Source organism: Oryza brachyantha, chromosome 3 (assembly GCF_000231095.2).
Source record: "Oryza brachyantha chromosome 3, ObraRS2, whole genome shotgun sequence".
Lineage (NCBI taxonomy): Eukaryota > Viridiplantae > Streptophyta > Magnoliopsida > Poales > Poaceae > Oryza > Oryza brachyantha.
In genome coordinates, this window is record NC_023165.2 from 4,908,394 (window position 1) to 4,926,942 (window position 18,549).

General features: G+C 40.3%; 1 protein-coding gene across 2 annotated transcripts; it reads right to left on the minus strand.

Moving 5' to 3' along the window:
• Positions 1-3,771: 3,771 nt before the first annotated feature.
• On the minus strand, positions 3,772-14,809 carry LOC102715550. 2 transcript variants are annotated; one of them, XM_006649543.3, is made up of 9 exons: positions 14,351-14,809; positions 12,522-12,710; positions 11,869-11,961; positions 11,538-11,720; positions 11,362-11,464; positions 11,082-11,270; positions 8,219-10,515; positions 6,948-7,534; positions 3,772-4,658 (listed from the first exon to the last, which is right to left on the minus strand). In XM_006649543.3, the coding sequence occupies exons 1-9, from the start codon at positions 14,549-14,551 to the stop codon at positions 4,649-4,651; spliced, it is 3,852 nt and encodes a 1,283-aa protein (XP_006649606.3). In that variant the 5' UTR covers positions 14,552-14,809; the 3' UTR covers positions 3,772-4,648. The 2 variants fall into 2 exon arrangements, with proteins under 2 accessions (XP_006649606.3, XP_015690873.2); XM_015835387.2 differs by having other exon boundaries at positions 3,772-4,662; positions 14,351-14,808.
• Positions 14,810-18,549: the final 3,740 nt, after the last annotated feature.

The window sequence follows — 18,549 nt, forward strand, 5'->3', positions numbered from 1 at the left end:
CATATTTTCGTGCCACAAATATTAAATAGGGACCAGCCATTAAGTGAGGATCACAAAAAAAATACTTCCAACTTCATTAACAACCAACATTCTTAGCCTCTTATTTTAGTTTCAACGTACAGTCATCAAACATGAAACATTTATAATGTAGAGTATTCAACCATACTCAAATTCACAGTTTCAAACATCGACTTTCTAAAAAAAAAGAGGGCGGTTACAGAACGGTATACGGTTCCAGAATGGGATATCCCTCATACCTAGGTATCAGGTTTGATACATATGTATTAGGTTTAATACCTAAGTATTAGTCCATTCCATTTTAACAATATACCGTATTCTAGCGTTTTGGTTAAAAAAAATTGCCAACTTTTTGATTTAATATGGTCTTCTACCGAACAAATTACATTTTTTCCAGGATTGTTTTTTTTTTGTCCAATGTACTTTGCTATTTACCCTTTGCACTTCTTTTATAGTTTTGTTGAAAACATGTGATATCGTTTTTTTTTCTTGATTCCGGTCCCATAATAACTATTGTTTTGGACGCGGGTATAGTCTAAAAAAATAACTTTGACCATTGTTTTCTATTACAATATATATATATATATATATATATACACCAATAAATCTATAATTTTATTGAAATGCATTTCAAGGCTAATCTAATGCTTCTAAAGTTATTCATAGTGAAAGTTCTAAAATTTGACCACAATAATAATCTATACAAATATGAGTATTTCTATTGCCCATTAACTACATTAATAAATGGAGACTCCATGTCTAGCTACGTCACAAGAATATACCAACCCTTGGGTTAAGACTTGAGAGGCCTCCAATTTCATCAGCACTTCCACCACTGTTTTAACAAGATTAGGGGAAGGATTTGAAGTGGCAGCTGGTACCGCCGCCGCCTTCTCTTTGATGCGTACTTCTCTTCTTAATTACGGGGTTATTCAGTTGGTGAAATAAAAATTTTTACATGTCACATCTGACGTTTGATTAGATGTCGAAAGAGGTTTTTGGACAAGAATGAAAAAACGAATTTTATGGCTGGCATGGAAACCGTGAGACGAATCTTTTGAGGCTAATTAATATGTCATTAGCGCATGTGGGTTACTGTAGCACTTATGACTAATCATGTACTAATTAAGTAATTATCCTCAAAATATTCGTCTCATGATTTCTCACATAACTGTGCAATTAGTTTTTAGATTTAACTATATTTAATACTCTATTTAGATGTCCAAAGATTTGATATTATGTTTTTGGGTAAAAATTTTTGGAAACTAAATGAGGCCTACATAAAAAATACAAAGAACACAATGCCAAATAAACAAAAAGTTGTGCTTGCACGATTGGAATATCATATGTGATTATGTAAGCACTCACATGATACGTGTACTAAATAAGAGATCAACCGATGACTCTTAAGTCTAAAGTGAGGACAAATCCTCAACCACAATGTGTTTGCGTGATGGATAAATTTAGGATAATCATAGGATGATTTTGCGAACGGTGTGCACGATTGTGCTTTGTGCGCGGTTGATGCGTGGACCACGTGGTGCGAGATTGCGTGCGACAGGTGTGTCGTCGTCCGTGCGTGCGACGGTGGGACCGTGGGAGTGCTAGTGGCCAGGGTTCCCTTACCGTTACCGCCGTGAAAACCACGGTACCACGCTCCCGCGGATCCCATGAGGTAACCATAAAAATCACAACGAATTTAAAATCAAAAAATTTGAATTCAAAGCTGTACAGTAAACGTGATTACCGTATGGTTTTCCACGGTTACCGTACGGTTTTACACGGTAAGTACGTGCTGAAATAACGCATAAGAACGGCAGAAACCGTGGTTTCCCGCGCGGTTTTTCAGCCAAAACCACGGTTATCGCGAGAAAAACGTGGGTGTGATGCTAAATAAAAAACATTAAAAAAATCTTGAAAAATACATGAAAAATAGGAAAATATTTTGTGACTATATTTGTGAGTTGTGACATAGGAAAAGTAGGAAAATAGAACATGTTTTAGAGAAAACAAGAAAATTTTCATATTGCCTTTTCTAAATTCTTGATATTGCAACATAAAAACATACACCGACTCATATCACCATTCACCAAATAATTCATAACAATAACGAGTAATAACTTCATTTGATTACTGCGTCACAACTATAACTAGTACCAATTATTACTAACGTGCACGTATAATTTTTCTCCATACATATTTTCCATATATCCATCGTTGTATATTTGTATTTCAACATTATGTACCCTAGTATGAAATTAGACTTAACAACAAAATATTCTTAACCATCTTCCTATGAAATATTATTTGCAATAGGCTATTTTTTAATTTTATTTCCCGAAATTCTTGTTTATGACTTTTAATTACGCCGAATATACATTTTTTTCATGAATTTTTTTGACAAAAATACATTATATATCAACATATATAACATATATTTTTTTATTAAATTTCCTCAAATTTAAACTTGTTATCGCGGCTTATAGAAACCGTGCGTCCGCGGAGGACACGGTAACCGCGGTTTCGGTAACCCTGCTAGTGGCCGCATGCCGCATAGGAGTAATGGAGGATGGACCAAATGGGCATCTCTCGCCGCCTGCGGCATGCCGCTCGAGTCCACGCCGGTCGAACACAGTCGTTTATGTGATCGGGTTAGTACTTTTTTCTTTTTTTTAAATGCATATATATATATATATATATATATATATATATATATATATATATATATATATGAAAGTATATAACGCAGGAGTGCATAATACCTAGCATACCTTTTAGATCTACCTCTGGTTAAGGCCGACCTAGGCCGTGTTCGGCCACCGGGGTTAGATACCTAACCCTTCTTTTTTTTCCACACGCACGCTTTCTGAACTGTTAAACGGTGTATTTTTTATGAAAATTTTCTATAGGAAAGTTATTTTAAAAAATCATATTAATCTATTTTATATTTTTTTAATAATTAATTAATTATGTACTAATCTATTATTATGTTTTTCGCGCCGTCTTTTCCTCCAATCGAACGCAGCCCTAGAATGAAGGGGGCACCATCCTCCAATCGAACGCAGCCCTAGAGTGAAGGGGGCGCCATCGATAGTCTGGAGGGACGGGTGGAGGACATGACTTGGAGAGGACTTTGATGGACCGCAGTCAGCGGAGTGGAGAGATGGAGAAATTGGCGGGCTGAAAAAGTTGCACACTACTCCCTCCATCCCAAAATAAATCAACTTTTCACTTTTTATATATAATTTTTGACTCTTCGTCTTATTTAATTTTTTTTCGATTGATATTTTTGTTTTTATTAGATGATAAATCATGAATAGTACTGTACGTGTGACTAATTTTTTTTTTAATTTTCCGAAAATTTTTTAAATAAGACGAATAGTCAAACATTGAACACAAAAACCGGAGAATTGATTTTTTTAGGACAGAGAGAGTAGACTTCTCATATATGATTAACTTTTGGGCTACGATTGAGGAGTACGCGCAAGAATAACTTATATGTTGGACTGTTGTTTTTAATGTAAATCCCAAAAGAAAAAAGGTTTGGGGAGCTTGTTTGTTGTGTTGTTAGAGATCCTCCTAAAAAGTTAGCCCCCAATTGGATTGGGTCATCCCAAAAAATTGGTTCAAAAAACATGTTTCAACTTCAACAATTTCCCTAAAATCGGATGATAAAAATGTGTTAGTTGGCCTCATAGGAAATTTATCAGTCCACGAAGCCGTCAACATTCTTCGAGTTTATGAATGTTCCGTTGGGACTACATCAGAATTATTTTTGCTGCATTCTTCACCATTTTTTTACAGTAAAATGCAATTCTCTTTCTTGGAGAAATCTGCTGAATGCTGATTGCTCTTTGTTACAATGAAATCTAATGGCAGAATAAAAGCGAGCAGTCATGTAAAATACTTCTTCAGTCTTCAGCTAAATCAATATATCTGGGATTTGCGTAATATGATTGAAGAGCCCAAGCCAAGCAGCTGAGCTGTGGCTGCTGTGATTCACAGTTCTTTTCTACATCAAGGCATGGACAATGTGTATAGCAGCAACAGATAGTGATAAATTGGACATGAACCATACACCAGTTGAATTCTGAGTTTTGACACATTTTCCCATCACACGCACATAATTTTCAAAGAAGAATCCTGAAAGTAGTAGACATTGCAAATCCCCTGTACATTACCTAGTTTGCATCTGTTTCAAACCCTCTAAATTGTGAATATATCTAGCTTGCAATAGATATAATATATATGTACGTCAATTTCTAAGTATCCCATTGAAATGCCAATCCTCCTCCAGCGTTAATATTATTATCTTTGATGCTAATATACAGAAAAGGGTAGCACTCTCAGTTAATTCTCGAGCAAGATATTCAGGGTTCCCAGTTCTATGCTTGTTCAGAAATCAGGTTAGTGCTGTCGATATCAGGTAGTGCCATGATAAATTGTGATGGCTAACATGTTCTGATGACTGATGTATCGTTGGACTGAAGTAAATTCTGGTAAGGCATCTAAAAGTATTCGATATCAGCTGCCAGAGCACAAGTGCTTTCTAGGTATAGCTCATCACCAAACAATTATAAGCACTGGATTCATTGCCACGAGCCCACGACCAAGTCACCAGATTAGGAGATCAGAACGGACTACCTTGAAAGGAAACAGGAAACAGATATTCAGCTTGATGACAACAAATAAATATCAATAGAACTATAAAAGTAATGATCCAGAAAGCAATTGGAACGGAAGCATAAAGAATAATTAATGAGCCCAAAGTTTCAGAAACAGAAAATGGAGAATATCTCTACTATTATAAAAGACAGTCGTCCTCCCTCCCTTCCCTCCCACCAGTAAAAAAACCCACGAAAAACCAGCTTACACTGCGACAAAAGCCCCATCTCATGCGTGGGATAAAAACCCACCAGTAAGAAAACCACCATCAAATGCCACAAAAAAAATGTTTCATTGACCACCAGATTCCTTGCCGCCCGCACCAATTTGCTACTCCCCACGACCCCCCCGCCCCCGCCATCGACACAGGCGTCTGCAGAGTAACTGGCAGTGGTGGCCTCCCTCTCTCTTGCTGGCGATGAACGACGGTGTTGGGTGGATCCAGCGGCTGTGAGGTAGGTGATCCTGAAGCTGGCAGTGGCTAGCGAGAAGCTCTGGCAACAGCGATGAGCTCAACACGAGCTCGGTGCTTCTGTCACCAGCTGAAGGGTGGCAGCAAAGGAGAGGATGGGCAGCGGCTATCAATGGGTTGCCAGTTTGGCCCTGTTGTCACTGGCCGAAGGGCTACACCGAAGGAGCAGCAAGGGCAATGGAGAAGATTGGTGGCAGTCAGTGGATGGGCGGCTCAACCCTATTGTCGCCAGCGGGAGGCTTATGACCCATCGTACCACCTCGTCACCTTCTCATATAGGTTCCATCACCCTCCATGCGCTCCTGCTCTCTCCTCTCCATGTTGTGTTGTTTGATTTCGCCTCAAGAGTCCGTTGTGTGTACACAGGGGGGAGCAGAGGGAGGAGTGCCTGGGACGGAGCTGGCTCAAGTGATGGCTGACTCCGGCCGCTCAGCACCCGCCTCTCCCCAAGAAGCATGTAAGGACCAATCCTAATCGTCAATTGTAGTAGTCTTTGGTATCAACATTTGCCTCTTAAAGATGTGTTGCTAGACGGAATTTAGCACTATCAATATGGCAATTTGACCTGAATCAACTTCAAGGTTTAACGAGGGATAGATGTTTGTCAAGATATAGCTAGCGATATAATGTTTCCTGTTATATACAATCAGTAGTTCAACACCATTATTTTGGCTGCTCTTGTTTGACCGATTGTTTGCCCTTTTTTGGTAGTGTCATCTTCAGGTAGAGAGTATCATGGAGTTGTGAAACAAAGATGATGATTTTCACAGACAGTATGCTGACTTAAACAACAATAGCAAGCTACAAGGTATATGATGGAAGGTGGTGAGGTGGACAGGCAGTGACCTTCAGAAATGTTAAACAACAATAGCAAGCTACAAAGACGATCAAGATGGAGGCAAGGCACTCACTGTCTTCCTAGCACAGCATGCAGAGTGCTGGTGGCGGCACAATCCAATAGTCGTACGAAGCAAAGTTGCTTTGTGACTTACCAACTGTTATGGAGAACACTTAATCTGTTGATTCTGATATGTGAACTGAAAATTTAGCGTTTCCTAACAAACTCCAGCTTTTGTAAATTAGCATGCAATGGTAACAAATTGTTGCCTATGTAAAGTGTTATACTGCTGGAAGACGGAAGTGTTCCAAAATCCATTTTAATAGAGATATAAGTTCGAAAATTTACTAGAGATAGAGATGGACATATTCTACAGTATGTATTCATGAAAACTTTCAAGAACAAACTCAACTTCATCTGCTAGATTTGAAAATACAATACTTCCTCCATCCCCGTGGAAACAGTGGCAGGTTTTTTACACTAAGGCCTGATTTGGAAGCCCATAGGCCACAATCTCTGGTCCATCCCCGTGGAAAGGCCACTCACAAAAAAGCCTTAGGTATTTGTCTTTTCTGTAATCTGTCAATTAAGACAGTTTGACCTCTAGCAAACAATTTTTAGATGTTCTAGAACCTCTATACCTATCTAGTGAAAAAGGAATTTAAAGAATTGAAGCAGATTTTCTCTTCAATAGCAGTTTTTCCTGTGCCATGTTCAACACGTGGGCATGCAACAAATTTGACTTATTCAGCAAGCATACAACTTTGTCAAATTTAGCTAGGCTGACTGTGGAAGCAGCACTCTAATGAATAAGGAAGCACAACAAGTTTTCTAGAAATAAGATAAATTTTGCAGTACAGTAATGATCTGGTTTGTTTTTGTTCAGATAATCAAACTTCAAATAGTGGAAACAGACACCAACACCATGATACAAGAAAGCGGACAGAGTATTACCTGCGAGTTTGAGGTGATGATGGTTGATCAGGAGACGAATGTGAAGAGCCACCCCTAAATGCAACATGCCTTTGCCCATAAAGCTCGTTGGGCATTGCTTGACTAGTGGGTTGTGGCATGCTGCCACAATCAGCTGTAGGAACTGGCCCAAGTGAACCAAATTCAAGTGGTTCAGATGAAGAGCTGTGATTTGTGCCTGCCTCACTTGAGTAGTGTGTGACATATGGAGTTGAAGGTCCACACAAGGCACCAATACCATTCGAAGCAGATGGTAATGGATCCTCATGCATCATGTTCCCTTGTTTGCGTATATAGTTTGTAGATCCGGAAGATTGGGTGCCTGCCTCATGCCTGTATGAATCATTTCTGTAGGGCCGCCGCTGCCTATCATACTGGCTTTCATCTGCTGTTTGTCTATCCGACCGCATGCCGGATCTCTCTGAGTGGTTACGTCCATAGCCGCGGCCAGGATTTCGTTGTTTTGAGTTTATCCAATTTCCTTCTTTATCATTATGGTCACCCTTGTCACTGTTATAACTTCCTCTGTGGTTTCTTGAGCTTGAGTGCCGGTCCCTATATGGAAACTTCTGAAAAAATGCAAAGGCATAGAATTCACATATTAGTATTAGCAAGTTCAGACAATCGAGTTCATAAATGATTGCTTAATAAATTTAAACTCTTACTGAATAAATAATTATTGCACATAAGATACAAGTACTAGAGCTAAATTCCATCATCCAGAAAAATCTTAAATTCAGACATAGATATACTCGAGAGTTTTCTTCATTCAGCACCTGGTAAGTATGTTGATCCAGGTAGCTGAGGATCCATCCTCAACAGTGAACCATGAAACTCACATCTAGTTAGCTATATAGAATATGTGAATGTTGTCAATCGTCACTATACATTCCTACCAATTTACTGCTTCCTTAATCACCTTTAATTTCTATTACATTTGGATTCTATTACAAGTTCAACACGACTTGAACAGACATTATTTGTTACGATTAACCCATTTCTTGATTGTTAGAGAGTAGCAGCATAAGTTGGTTATGGACTTACATCCTATAACAGCTGTTACAAAAAACTAGAATCAGTTATATAGTTTAGAAGCTAAGTGATACAAACATTTTCCAAAACATTAACATCGTATTAGAGTTCTGTGTATGTGATAGAATATGTTTAAGTTTCCAATATGAATATACCAATAGTACACAACTAAAAATGTTATCGGTGCATTAAGATAACAGAGCAACTTATTAGGATCTTACAGGATTTGGAAAGTAAGTTCCTGTCCCACCACGGAATTTAGGCAAATCCTCCGCATTATGCTGCGGAACACCAGTAATTCTTTCAGGAGGTTGTAGTGGCATCACAGGAATGATTCGTTGGCCGGGAGGCACCATCTGTGTCCAATTAACATTTGTTGAAGGTGGTCTACCAGGCCCATCCCATGGAACATGGCCCTGTAAATACATTGGTGGCACTGCAAAAGGGTATAACACATGATTCATGGAACGTTGAATTTGGCATGATCGTCCATATTGTAAATTCTTCCAGTGGCTATCAAAATCGCCTTTCAAAATGTCGGGCTTTTGGTCGTCAGATGGATCGCCTATAGCACTGGATGAGGCTGTTGAGGTAGAATTCATATCAGGATGGTGAACATCGTTGAGTGAAGTAAAATTTTGGACAGGAATATTGACAGAAAGTTGATCAACTACTTCATTCCTCTCAAACTGTGGAGCAGATCCATCGCTATTTCCAGGAACATATGGCAACATTACCAAAGAAACCGCTGGACCTGTTTGAACATAAGTCAGCCCAGCACTACCAGCTTGTCTCTGCTGAGAGGAACCAATAAAAAAAGGTGCAAACACTGGATTAGGCATGCCAATCTGTGATGGTTCAAGATCATTTGGCACTTGACTAGTTCTTGATGCTATTGGGCCAGACCTTGTTATTATGTCAGAAGTCTCATGTCTAATGTTTGGTATTGCAACCCCATTCCTGGCACCATCATCAACCTCTGGGGGAATATGCTCAGAAGAATTTCCAATCTGCCAACAAGTATCATTTTTGCTATGTGCAGTTGTGTCAGGTCTTGCAAAGGCAGGCCTCTTTTCCCATTTGTCCCTCAATGGTTTTGTTGTGTTTCCAGCTAATTCATCCCATGAATTTTCTGGCATAGCTTTGTTTCCTGACAAACCGGATGGAGAAGGAATCCTTGCATTTCCACTACCCATTGGAGTATTTATGCTGACTTGTCTACTTGTTTGGTTTTGAAACATGTTAGTATAGCTATCTTCTACTGCTCTGTTATCCTCAATAGCAATCTCTCCCTGCCTTCCCAAGGGGGTACCAGAGACAATGTTAGGTGAAGAGGGCTGGTCCTTACCATTAAAATGGCACATCTGTGGATCTCTTCCTTGTTCATTAAAATATCTAGGCAACCCAACACCATACTCATGCCAATTGTTGCCATCATCACGATTTGCATCTGGTGTAATAAGCTTCTCGCTCTCATTACCTTCTTCAATGTTTGGCGGGAAGGTATGATTTTGGACATAATGGGTCATGGGTGGTGGAACAAATCCATGGAGCAAATGCATATTGGGCCATGGAGCGCCGATTAAGCTAGTTGGTGGAATCCCAGGAAAATGTTTTTGGGGGAAACTTGTTGGTGCAAGTAAAGGGGAGGGTGCCGCTGAAAAATGAGATGGAATTTCCATTGGCAATTGAATTTGTCCATTGAGTTCATGCAATTTAGCTGATGACATTAGATTAACTAGGACTTGTTCCTCTTGATTTTTCTCTGATGCCTCAGATACAGAAGGAAGTTCTTCACTCATTATAAAACCATTATCTTCATGGTAACTGCTTGGCACACTGTTTGAGTAAGAAGCTGCTTTCCCACTATGGTGAGATGAACTATTAATCGAAGAGATTGACTCATCCTGTGAAGACTTAGTGATGTGGCTGCTAGAAACTTCTGGAGCCATGTTGTTTCTTCTGCTATTGTAATCAACCTTCTGAGATTTTTCCATTTCAACCACTCTGGTCTGTCTTCCACAAGAATATCCCTCAACAGAAGGGTCTGTTAGTTCAGGACTAGAGTGGGCTCTTGCAAGCCGAGACTTGTTCTGTCCATTTCTATCATTAGCAAAGAGAGAATTTTGCACTGTTTTGTCCCTTTCATTTTCCATTGATCCATCAGATCTGTTTCTTTCAAGCTGCTCAGAGACCTGAGAAGTAGCTTCAGGATAGTTATTAGCACTTTCACTGAGATTAACCTGGTTAGCATGAAGATTAGGATTTTCGCTGCTTTTCTTGAGTGCCATCGCACTTCTCTGACTGTTTGATGCTTCAGCAGGAGCAACCTTCAGAGGAAGTTGATGAAGCAGACTTAGTGTAGGTGTATCAGGATGATTGCCAGTACCATGTCTTATCCATGTATTTGTGAAGAACTGATTTACTTCAGAAATTAGATCTTCTTTCGGGCATTCAAGTAACTTTGCCAACCTTTTTGCCCCAAAGGAAACAGCACTGCGTATCCTAAAGAAATTGCCTGGATGGAAAAGAAGCTTATCAACTCAATAATGCTGTAAGTTTTTTTTAGCGGAAAAAGAACTTATAGTAGATGAAGTCAAATGGCAAGTTACAGTTCAATACTTGACGCTGGATGGACCACAGCATAAAAAATGACCACAAATCCAACATATTGAACAGTTACGTTTGACAAGAGATGCATCACAAATTCATAACAATAAGGGTTCTTTATACTACTAGATATATCCCAGTATACCACGACATACTAGAAAAATGCTCACTATCAAAGCTGGAAGGATTGAATAATCAAAAGAAAATACTGTTTGTAGGCCTATTGTTAAACAGATTATATGTCAGCAAAATAGAACTTCCTAAAAGAAAGAGAAAACGAGGACCATGAATTTAGATAGCCATTAGAATCTTTGCAATATGAATTATGTAGGCTTACAAAACACCTTGAACCTTAAAAAAAAATAGGCAACTGCATTCATAGTATAGCAATATCAGAAACCACCAGTACTGAACTCTGCCCAGTTCATCTAATTTCAATACGAAAACACTAGGTAAGTTGATGCTGACAGTTACCTTTACTTACACTCCTTCCAAGGTTATTGTTTGTTCGTAAAGGATCAATAACATTGAAGTGCTTTGAAACAAATGGTTGTTGAACCTGGCTTTCCAGGATATGAGGCGTAACTGCATACATGTAACTGCATTTATCAAGGAAGGACTTGCTCAGCAACAATTCAGCAGCATCCATCCGTGGAGGCTCCGCTGCATAAAATCACGTTGAAAAGAAAAACTAAAATAACCATTTTACAATTAACTTCCATATAGAAGTCATGATAAGCAGCATATAAATTACCAGTCATATCTGGAAGTGAACTTATAGGAACAGGACCACACAAACTCAAACAAAATTTCTCCCAGTCAAAGTTGCTGAAGAATTCTAAGAAACGGTATAATACCTACAAACACATCGGTAGCAAATAAGAATTGTTTCTCATGCCATGACAGTAAAGGGAAAGAGATAATAGTCACCTCCAGCGGTCCAGTAAAACAATTGTTGAACACATGAAAAATGTACAGAACCAGGGTCTCCAATGCATAGGTGGATATAAGACCATGGTGAGCTCCAAGAATACGACTCTCATAGAAACACCACGCCTTTATCAAAATGATACTCCTCTTGAATAAATGGTTCTGATTGATCAAGGCATCAACCTAATGTAGATCCATTGAAGCAAGTTAGGCAGAAAAATCAAATAATTCCTAATCCATATGCAATAAGAAAGTATTTTTCAATAGAGTTTCTACCAGGCTATCTGCCTATGCTATACACATTCAGCTAGATTTGAACAAGAGAGCGCACCTCTTCGAGGAAACAAAGTGTACACAATCCACCAACTTGATTAAATGATATATCAACAACAATGTTGTCCACAAGACACTTAATAATTTTTACCTGTGCATGATTAATAAAATAAATGAGGGCGATACCAAAGAGATTATGACAGAAAGAGAGAGTTGACACATCATAAAAGTACAACATGTAAACAAAAATAAGTAAACAAAAGAATGCATTTCCTTGTGCTTAGTAGGATGCTAAAAGTATCTTCAATTAAACAATCATCTTGAATGTTCGCACCAGATAGTAAAAGGGTTATAGGCTAACAGGTCTTACAATAGTGGGTTGCCTAGAATTTCATGGCACCTGAAAAAAATACACTTTCAATTCTCCACACTATCTGCTTTTACAAACACAATATCAACAACCATATGTAAATCCTGATCAGCAAAAAAGGAAGAGCGTAACATAACCAGCACTTTAGAAGTTTGGATAGGTGTAATACAAATTGTGGTTTATTCTACTTTGCTCCATGTGGCAGAAAATTTCATGAGTAACTTAACATCTATGTACCCAAAGAACAACATAATTCTGAGCTGTGAAAAAAATTAAGACAGCTACATGAAAGATCAATAGCCATGTTTCCAAAACTAAAAAATTCAGAGGAAGGGTCTTACCTCTGCCTGTATATACTGAACTTCTTTTACACGAAATTCAGCATTTTCACTTTTCTCTTCGTGCTCCAATGCATCTCGAACCAAGTTGGCCCAAATATCCTTTAATTCTTCACTTCCACTAAAAGCAGTGACATCAATGTCACCATCAGGTAAGTAAGTCTTCAGAGGGACTGATCCAAAAGTGAAAACCTAGAAATACAAAAAAACAATTTCTGTCAGGTGTATATAACGAATCAAAAACCACACTTGAAATTCTAAAGGTAAGACCGCAGAAGCTCCAGGGCATGCAATACTCTCTTGGACTTAAGGAAGAAGGATGTTTTTTATAAAAAACAAAGTATATTTCCATTTCTCAAGAAACGAGAAGCTATTTAAACATCGTTATCACCAATACACCTACTACAAATGGTCATTCAATCAGCCAATCAAGTGTGTGCAAACAAGACCATCACATATGCATATGGGTATCGAACTGTGACTTTAAATGTTGAAGATTTGCTGGTTTATCATACCATCACCTTCCCCTAAGAGCATCTCCAACAAATTCTTAATATCAGTCCCTGAAGAGAACTTTTGGGAATTTAATTAAAAAAAAAAGCTCCAGCAGATTCCCAAAACCCCTCCCAACTTTTAGGCACAGCCAATTCAAGTGTCATCCTGACTCAAATTTTGGGACAGTGTTTGCACTCCCAATCCTGCAATCTCAGTGACATTTTTTCCTTCCCGTGCAATTTTGCGTGAACCCCAAAGAAAAATGTAGTAAAGTATCATATTCGACTAGACAGTATTTTAGGTATATGGAATTTTGTAGAATGATGGAAATCATGTTTAGGATCTTAAATTTAAATGGTTCATTGCCTCTAAATTTGGAAACATGTACTTTAGAATTGGAATTAAATTAGAGCGTTGAAAACACAGTGCTATAGCATTATATAGTTTCACATATGAATGTAGAATTTGCACACATTTGTATGCAACAATCTATGGTTACTTAATATATAGTCCACAAAATTCAAGTTACGTCAAAAATCATTTGCTCTTGAACCACGGTCTAGCAGCAAGTCTACAGGAGGTGGTAGGGTCAAGCATCGAATAGCACTACTGGCAACAAGCGACAAGCACCACGAAAAAAAAAACTATCGCTATAGTGAACATGTAAAACTGATCCCATGTTTCCAACGTGGCCAACTTTCAAAATTTTAGGATCTAGTTTTAAGGGAACTGTTGGAGATGAGAGATTTTTTGACCCAATATCTTTTGGGATGGTCCCAATCTAAAAATATTAGGAGCTAATTTTTGGGTATTTCTTGGAGATGCTCTAAGGTCAATGCTGTAGTTCCACAAGCTTTTCATTAACATGATAAATGCTAGTATGATGCATTCCATGTTGCAGGGAAATGGATGATAAACAGTTGAACAATTCACAACCACATAACACAAAAACATACTCCCCTCCCAAAATGCGGTTTAACCCCTATCATCTCCAGTGGATGATATCTCAAGGTGTAACAATAAAGATACCTCCCATGCGCTTGTATGAAAGTGCTATTGGAAGCAAAACCTTCCTACTTTTGAAGAAAAACCATAACGATCCAATAGGGCACTGATCGGTGTCCCTTCTCAGATGGAACTTGTAGGGAAATAGAAATCGATTGCCCTCTTGTCCCAGTACCATTAATCTGGTAAAATCTACTACAGTCAAGTGAGCTGAACAACTGCGCTCTACTAAATCGGTCCTGACGAAATCACGCAGAGAAGCACTACAGTCTAATCATCCGTATTATACTTTCGGGAACAACCAGACCAGTAGTTAAACACCATCCCTATACCTCGCAGGCGAGGCAATTCATGATGAGGCGCCGAACGTAGTGGTAGACGGCGCTCCTCCGCCTCTCGGAATCCTCGTTGGGCTGGATGCGGGCGATCAGCTCCGCCGCCCGTACCTCCGCGACAGCCCAGCGCTCGTCGTCGAGCTGCCTCGTGACCCCTGACGACGCACTGGGCAGGAGCCCGTTGGGCACCATCCCCATAGCAAACGCGCGGCGCGCCAACCAATGCTTCCCACGGGGCCCGGAACCCAAAACCCTACCCCCGGGCACGGCAGCGGCCCGACCTCACGGCCCCCGCAGCAGCCAACCCCCAGCCCCCCTCCGCCGGCTCGCAGCGGATCGACCCCAAGCACGGTGGAATCGCGGGGGCGCCGGCGCGCAGAACCCCCGACGAGGAGCTACCGATCGGCCCGTCCGCTCCGCTCGGCGGCGGCGGCGGATGATGGGGATGGGGAGTGGTCGGCGTGGAGAGGGGAGGAGGGGACCGGACGGGACGGGGAGGGTTGAGGCGCAAGCGAAATGGGCGATGCGGTTCGGGTTGGTGTTTGGTTTGGTTTGGTTTTGGATGTGGCGTACTGGAGCGGCCGCGCTGGGGGACGGAGGAGTCACGGAGACGGACGCACGCAGGCGGGCGTGCGTGCTCGCTCGACCAGCCACCGTGATTTGCAGCCATTGTTTTGTTCACTGAGGCTCGAAACCACTTGGAAGTTGGAGAGTTGCTCTGGGCCTCTCTCTGGCTTAGGTTCTTGATGGAAGCCTGGTACCGTCGTCGAGATGATTGTCAGAGACTCGGAGCTTTCGGGGTGCATGATTGGTGGCTGGTCTCGACTCCGTTCATCGTGGTCACATGACTCACGTCGACATGGATCTTGGCGTTGGCACTCCTTTCTTTCCTTTCTCGTCGTGTTGTCGCTTGATCTTGTCACGGAAGTCGTAGCTCTTGTTAAGATGCAGTAGTTATCGGCATCCGGTTGTTGGTGTTGCTCTTCATCTAGACACTATCGTTTCTTTCCAAGTTTATGTCTAAGACCTAGGTCGATTGTCTCTTATCCCGAGTGGTAAGCACTCAGGGGGCCTCTTGAAGACCGATCGTCTAGATCGAGGTGGCCTTGATGAGTGGGCTTTCAACTAGATGGTGTGCTCCCAACATGGTATTGGGATTGTTAAATCATTGTAGCGACGATCATCGCCTTAGCTTTTTGGGTAGTCCCCGTAATCGAGTGATCAAGAAACTTCTTCATGATGTCGTCGAGTAAGGCAGCAGCAATGTCCACATTTTATCGAGGAGTTTTAAAGACAACGTGGCATTTAACTTGTGTGTGTGGAGGATGTCGCGCTGCAGTTTGCACGACAGATGGTTCCTTAAATCCTCGCGAGCTTGAATATCGTGTCATCACTATTCATTGTCTTTTTGGCGTTGTTGCTTCTCGTTCAGGCGTCTCTCCTCGACTAGCTAAACAGCCTCATCTTCCTAACACTTGTTAGCCATCTTGGATCAATCGAGACATCACGAAGATCTCCCATGGGAGAACAAAGCTCCCTTTGATGTTGCTGTTGTTCTACAAGTCAAAATGGACGGTCAGTTGCACATGAATATCTGACCTGAGTAGACCAGATCCCTCCTCGGATGGTTGCATCTCCATGGATTGCAGCTCAAATTGAATTCTTTTTCTTGGGTGGCGGTGAGGCGACTGGTTCGAACTAGCACATATTCTCTCCCCACTCGACAGATTCTAAATCTACGAAGGAGAGTGCATCATATGCATCGGCCTGAAGTAAAATGCCGTCAAACTTAAATGTTTGCCCTGGGACAAATTTGATCTTCAACATATTGGAGTTAGGATCCACTGAATCTGAAGAGTTCCTCGTTGCACTACTACCTGACACACCAACTATCGACGATTAAGATCGGCAATACTACGAGGTGGCAAGAGAGTAGCATAAATCAATGCTTATTTAGTAGACAAGGGGTTACCTAAATTTAGGCTCTCAAGATGAGATAATAAACTACTCGTTATACTATTGTATTAAGTCGTGAAAATAGATTGCAACAAACGATTACACAATCTAATAAGCCGTGTCCCCTCAGGGACCCATGGCTTCCTTATTTATATACAGGCAAGGTCTTAAGGATAGAAAACTAATCTAATAAGACTAAGCTTATTCGGCTTAGATACGACGGCTACATAAATCCGATGATAGAATCTCAATCTTTACCAATCGCTTAACAGATCTGACCTGATACAAACATAAAAAATTATTTCTATTTTCTGTTTGATGTTTTTACCTTTTCTTCTCAAAATTTTAGAGGGTGCACTTATGCCTTGGGAATTAACATAAATGTAATAAATTATCCGTTACTTATGTTAGGTGTTGGCGTCCTGGCATGACCAGCGCCTTCGCCAGGGCGGCCAGGCCGGAATCCAGCCATTGCCTGATTGCATCTCATGCCGTGCATACACGTGAGATCCAAACCAAAGCTAATTGCAACATACATAAGTTAACAGCAAAAAACAGCATCAGCCAAGCACTCTGTCCCTCGTCGACCAGCCAGTACTCTACGTTATAAGATATTTTATTTTTTAATTTATTAATATATATATATATATATCATTCAGATTTATTAGTATTAATATATATATAATTAGAACATTTTATAGCCTGAAACAGGGATAATATGTTATTTCCTGCGTTCATATAAATGTAACCAAGATCTCCGCAATCGATCCACCGCTACATAAGCTCCCGACCAAAAAACAAACAAATTGCTGCTACTCCTGCCGCTACTGGTTCGGCTCTCCTGCCGCCGCCGCCGGCAGCTGCTGGCCACGGGCGTATTCGACGGTGACATGCACCTCCACCTTGTAGTTGTCCACGACGCCCTCGCGGTTCCCCATGGCGACGGTGAACAGGTAGTTGATCCCGGAGGCGCTCTGCCGCTTGCCGCTCACCACCCCGTAGAACCGCATCGGCGCGCCGAGCTCCTCCGCCACCCACTGCCCGAACTGCTGGATGTGCGGCGTTCTCACGCTCTCGATCGGCGTCCAGCTGCCGTCGTCGCCGTCGCCCGCCGCCGCGGCGGCGACGGCGGCGACGGCGACGAGGAGGACGGCGGCGCAGGTACTAGCCCTCATGATCGATCTGGCTGTCTAGCTAATAATAATCAAATGAATTTGGATTGTTTTGATCGGTGGAGGACAGGAGAAATGTTGGGGGCGTTTAAATAGATGAGCTAGGCCAAGCACGCATGCAGAGACTTCTTGACTGAACGGATGCAAAATTAATTCAAATTTTTGGATGCACGTCTACCTATTATTTGAGTGATTAATGCATCAGTTAATTCGATGCATATACCCATCCTGCAATTTTGTAATGTAGTTATTATCTTTATTTTGTATTATAAAATTTTTTTCATCCTTCCTAGATTCCTACATTCGTACTAATGTTAATGAAATTGGACACATGTATAAAACATATATGTCAATTTATTAATAAATTTAGATAAATCAAAATGTCTTATAATATAAAACGAAGAAAATATTACCAGTGAAGATACATGGATAACTCTTATAAACCTTCGAGGGGATATCCCCGTTGTTTTGCATGTATCTAAATGGTTATAAAGAGTTAAAAATATTAACAATATTGATCACGTATAATATATCAGTACACAAATATATAAGATTAAGATTATATTGGACTTCTACATGTTAAAAAAAGAAAACAAATATGACTCTAAATATATGTACAATAATCAAAGCATAATTTGTTCTTGTTTATAGTTTATAGAGGTTGAATTTGGATATATGTATGTTGTAGCGTGTTATATCATATATTTATATATCTTATGAATTTTTAAATGAATATATAGATATATAGATATTACGTATAAAAGCGAGGAGACATCTCCTTGAGGATATAGAATCCATCTCCAAGATATATACCGCGCGTCTATGGCTCTTCCTGTCTTAAAGTGTATATATCCTGTAATGCCGCGTCAGTTAGTCAATATCTGATATATCAGATTATCAGGTACTACAATATTGCATTTGCTTGACTTGATTCTGTAGTAATAACAAGAAAGGTTACAACATGTGCATTAAAATCCTATGGCGTTGATGGAGGACTAACTCCCGCACAATTAATTAACGATATTTTATAAGAGGATACCAGAATATATCATATATTTTTTAACTTAG

Coding starts and splice junctions, on each gene's coding strand:
- LOC102715550 (XM_006649543.3), bottom strand. CDS start 14,551: ATGGGGATGGTGCCCAACGGGCTCCTGCCCAGTGCGTCGTCAGGGGTC. Junction 11,721..11,868: donor CACTTTGTTTCCTCGAAGAG/GTGCGCTCTCTT, acceptor GATCTACATTAG/GTTGATGCCTTGATCAATCA. Junction 11,271..11,361: donor TTCACTTCCAGATATGACTG/GTAATTTATATG, acceptor GATTTTATGCAG/CGGAGCCTCCACGGATGGAT.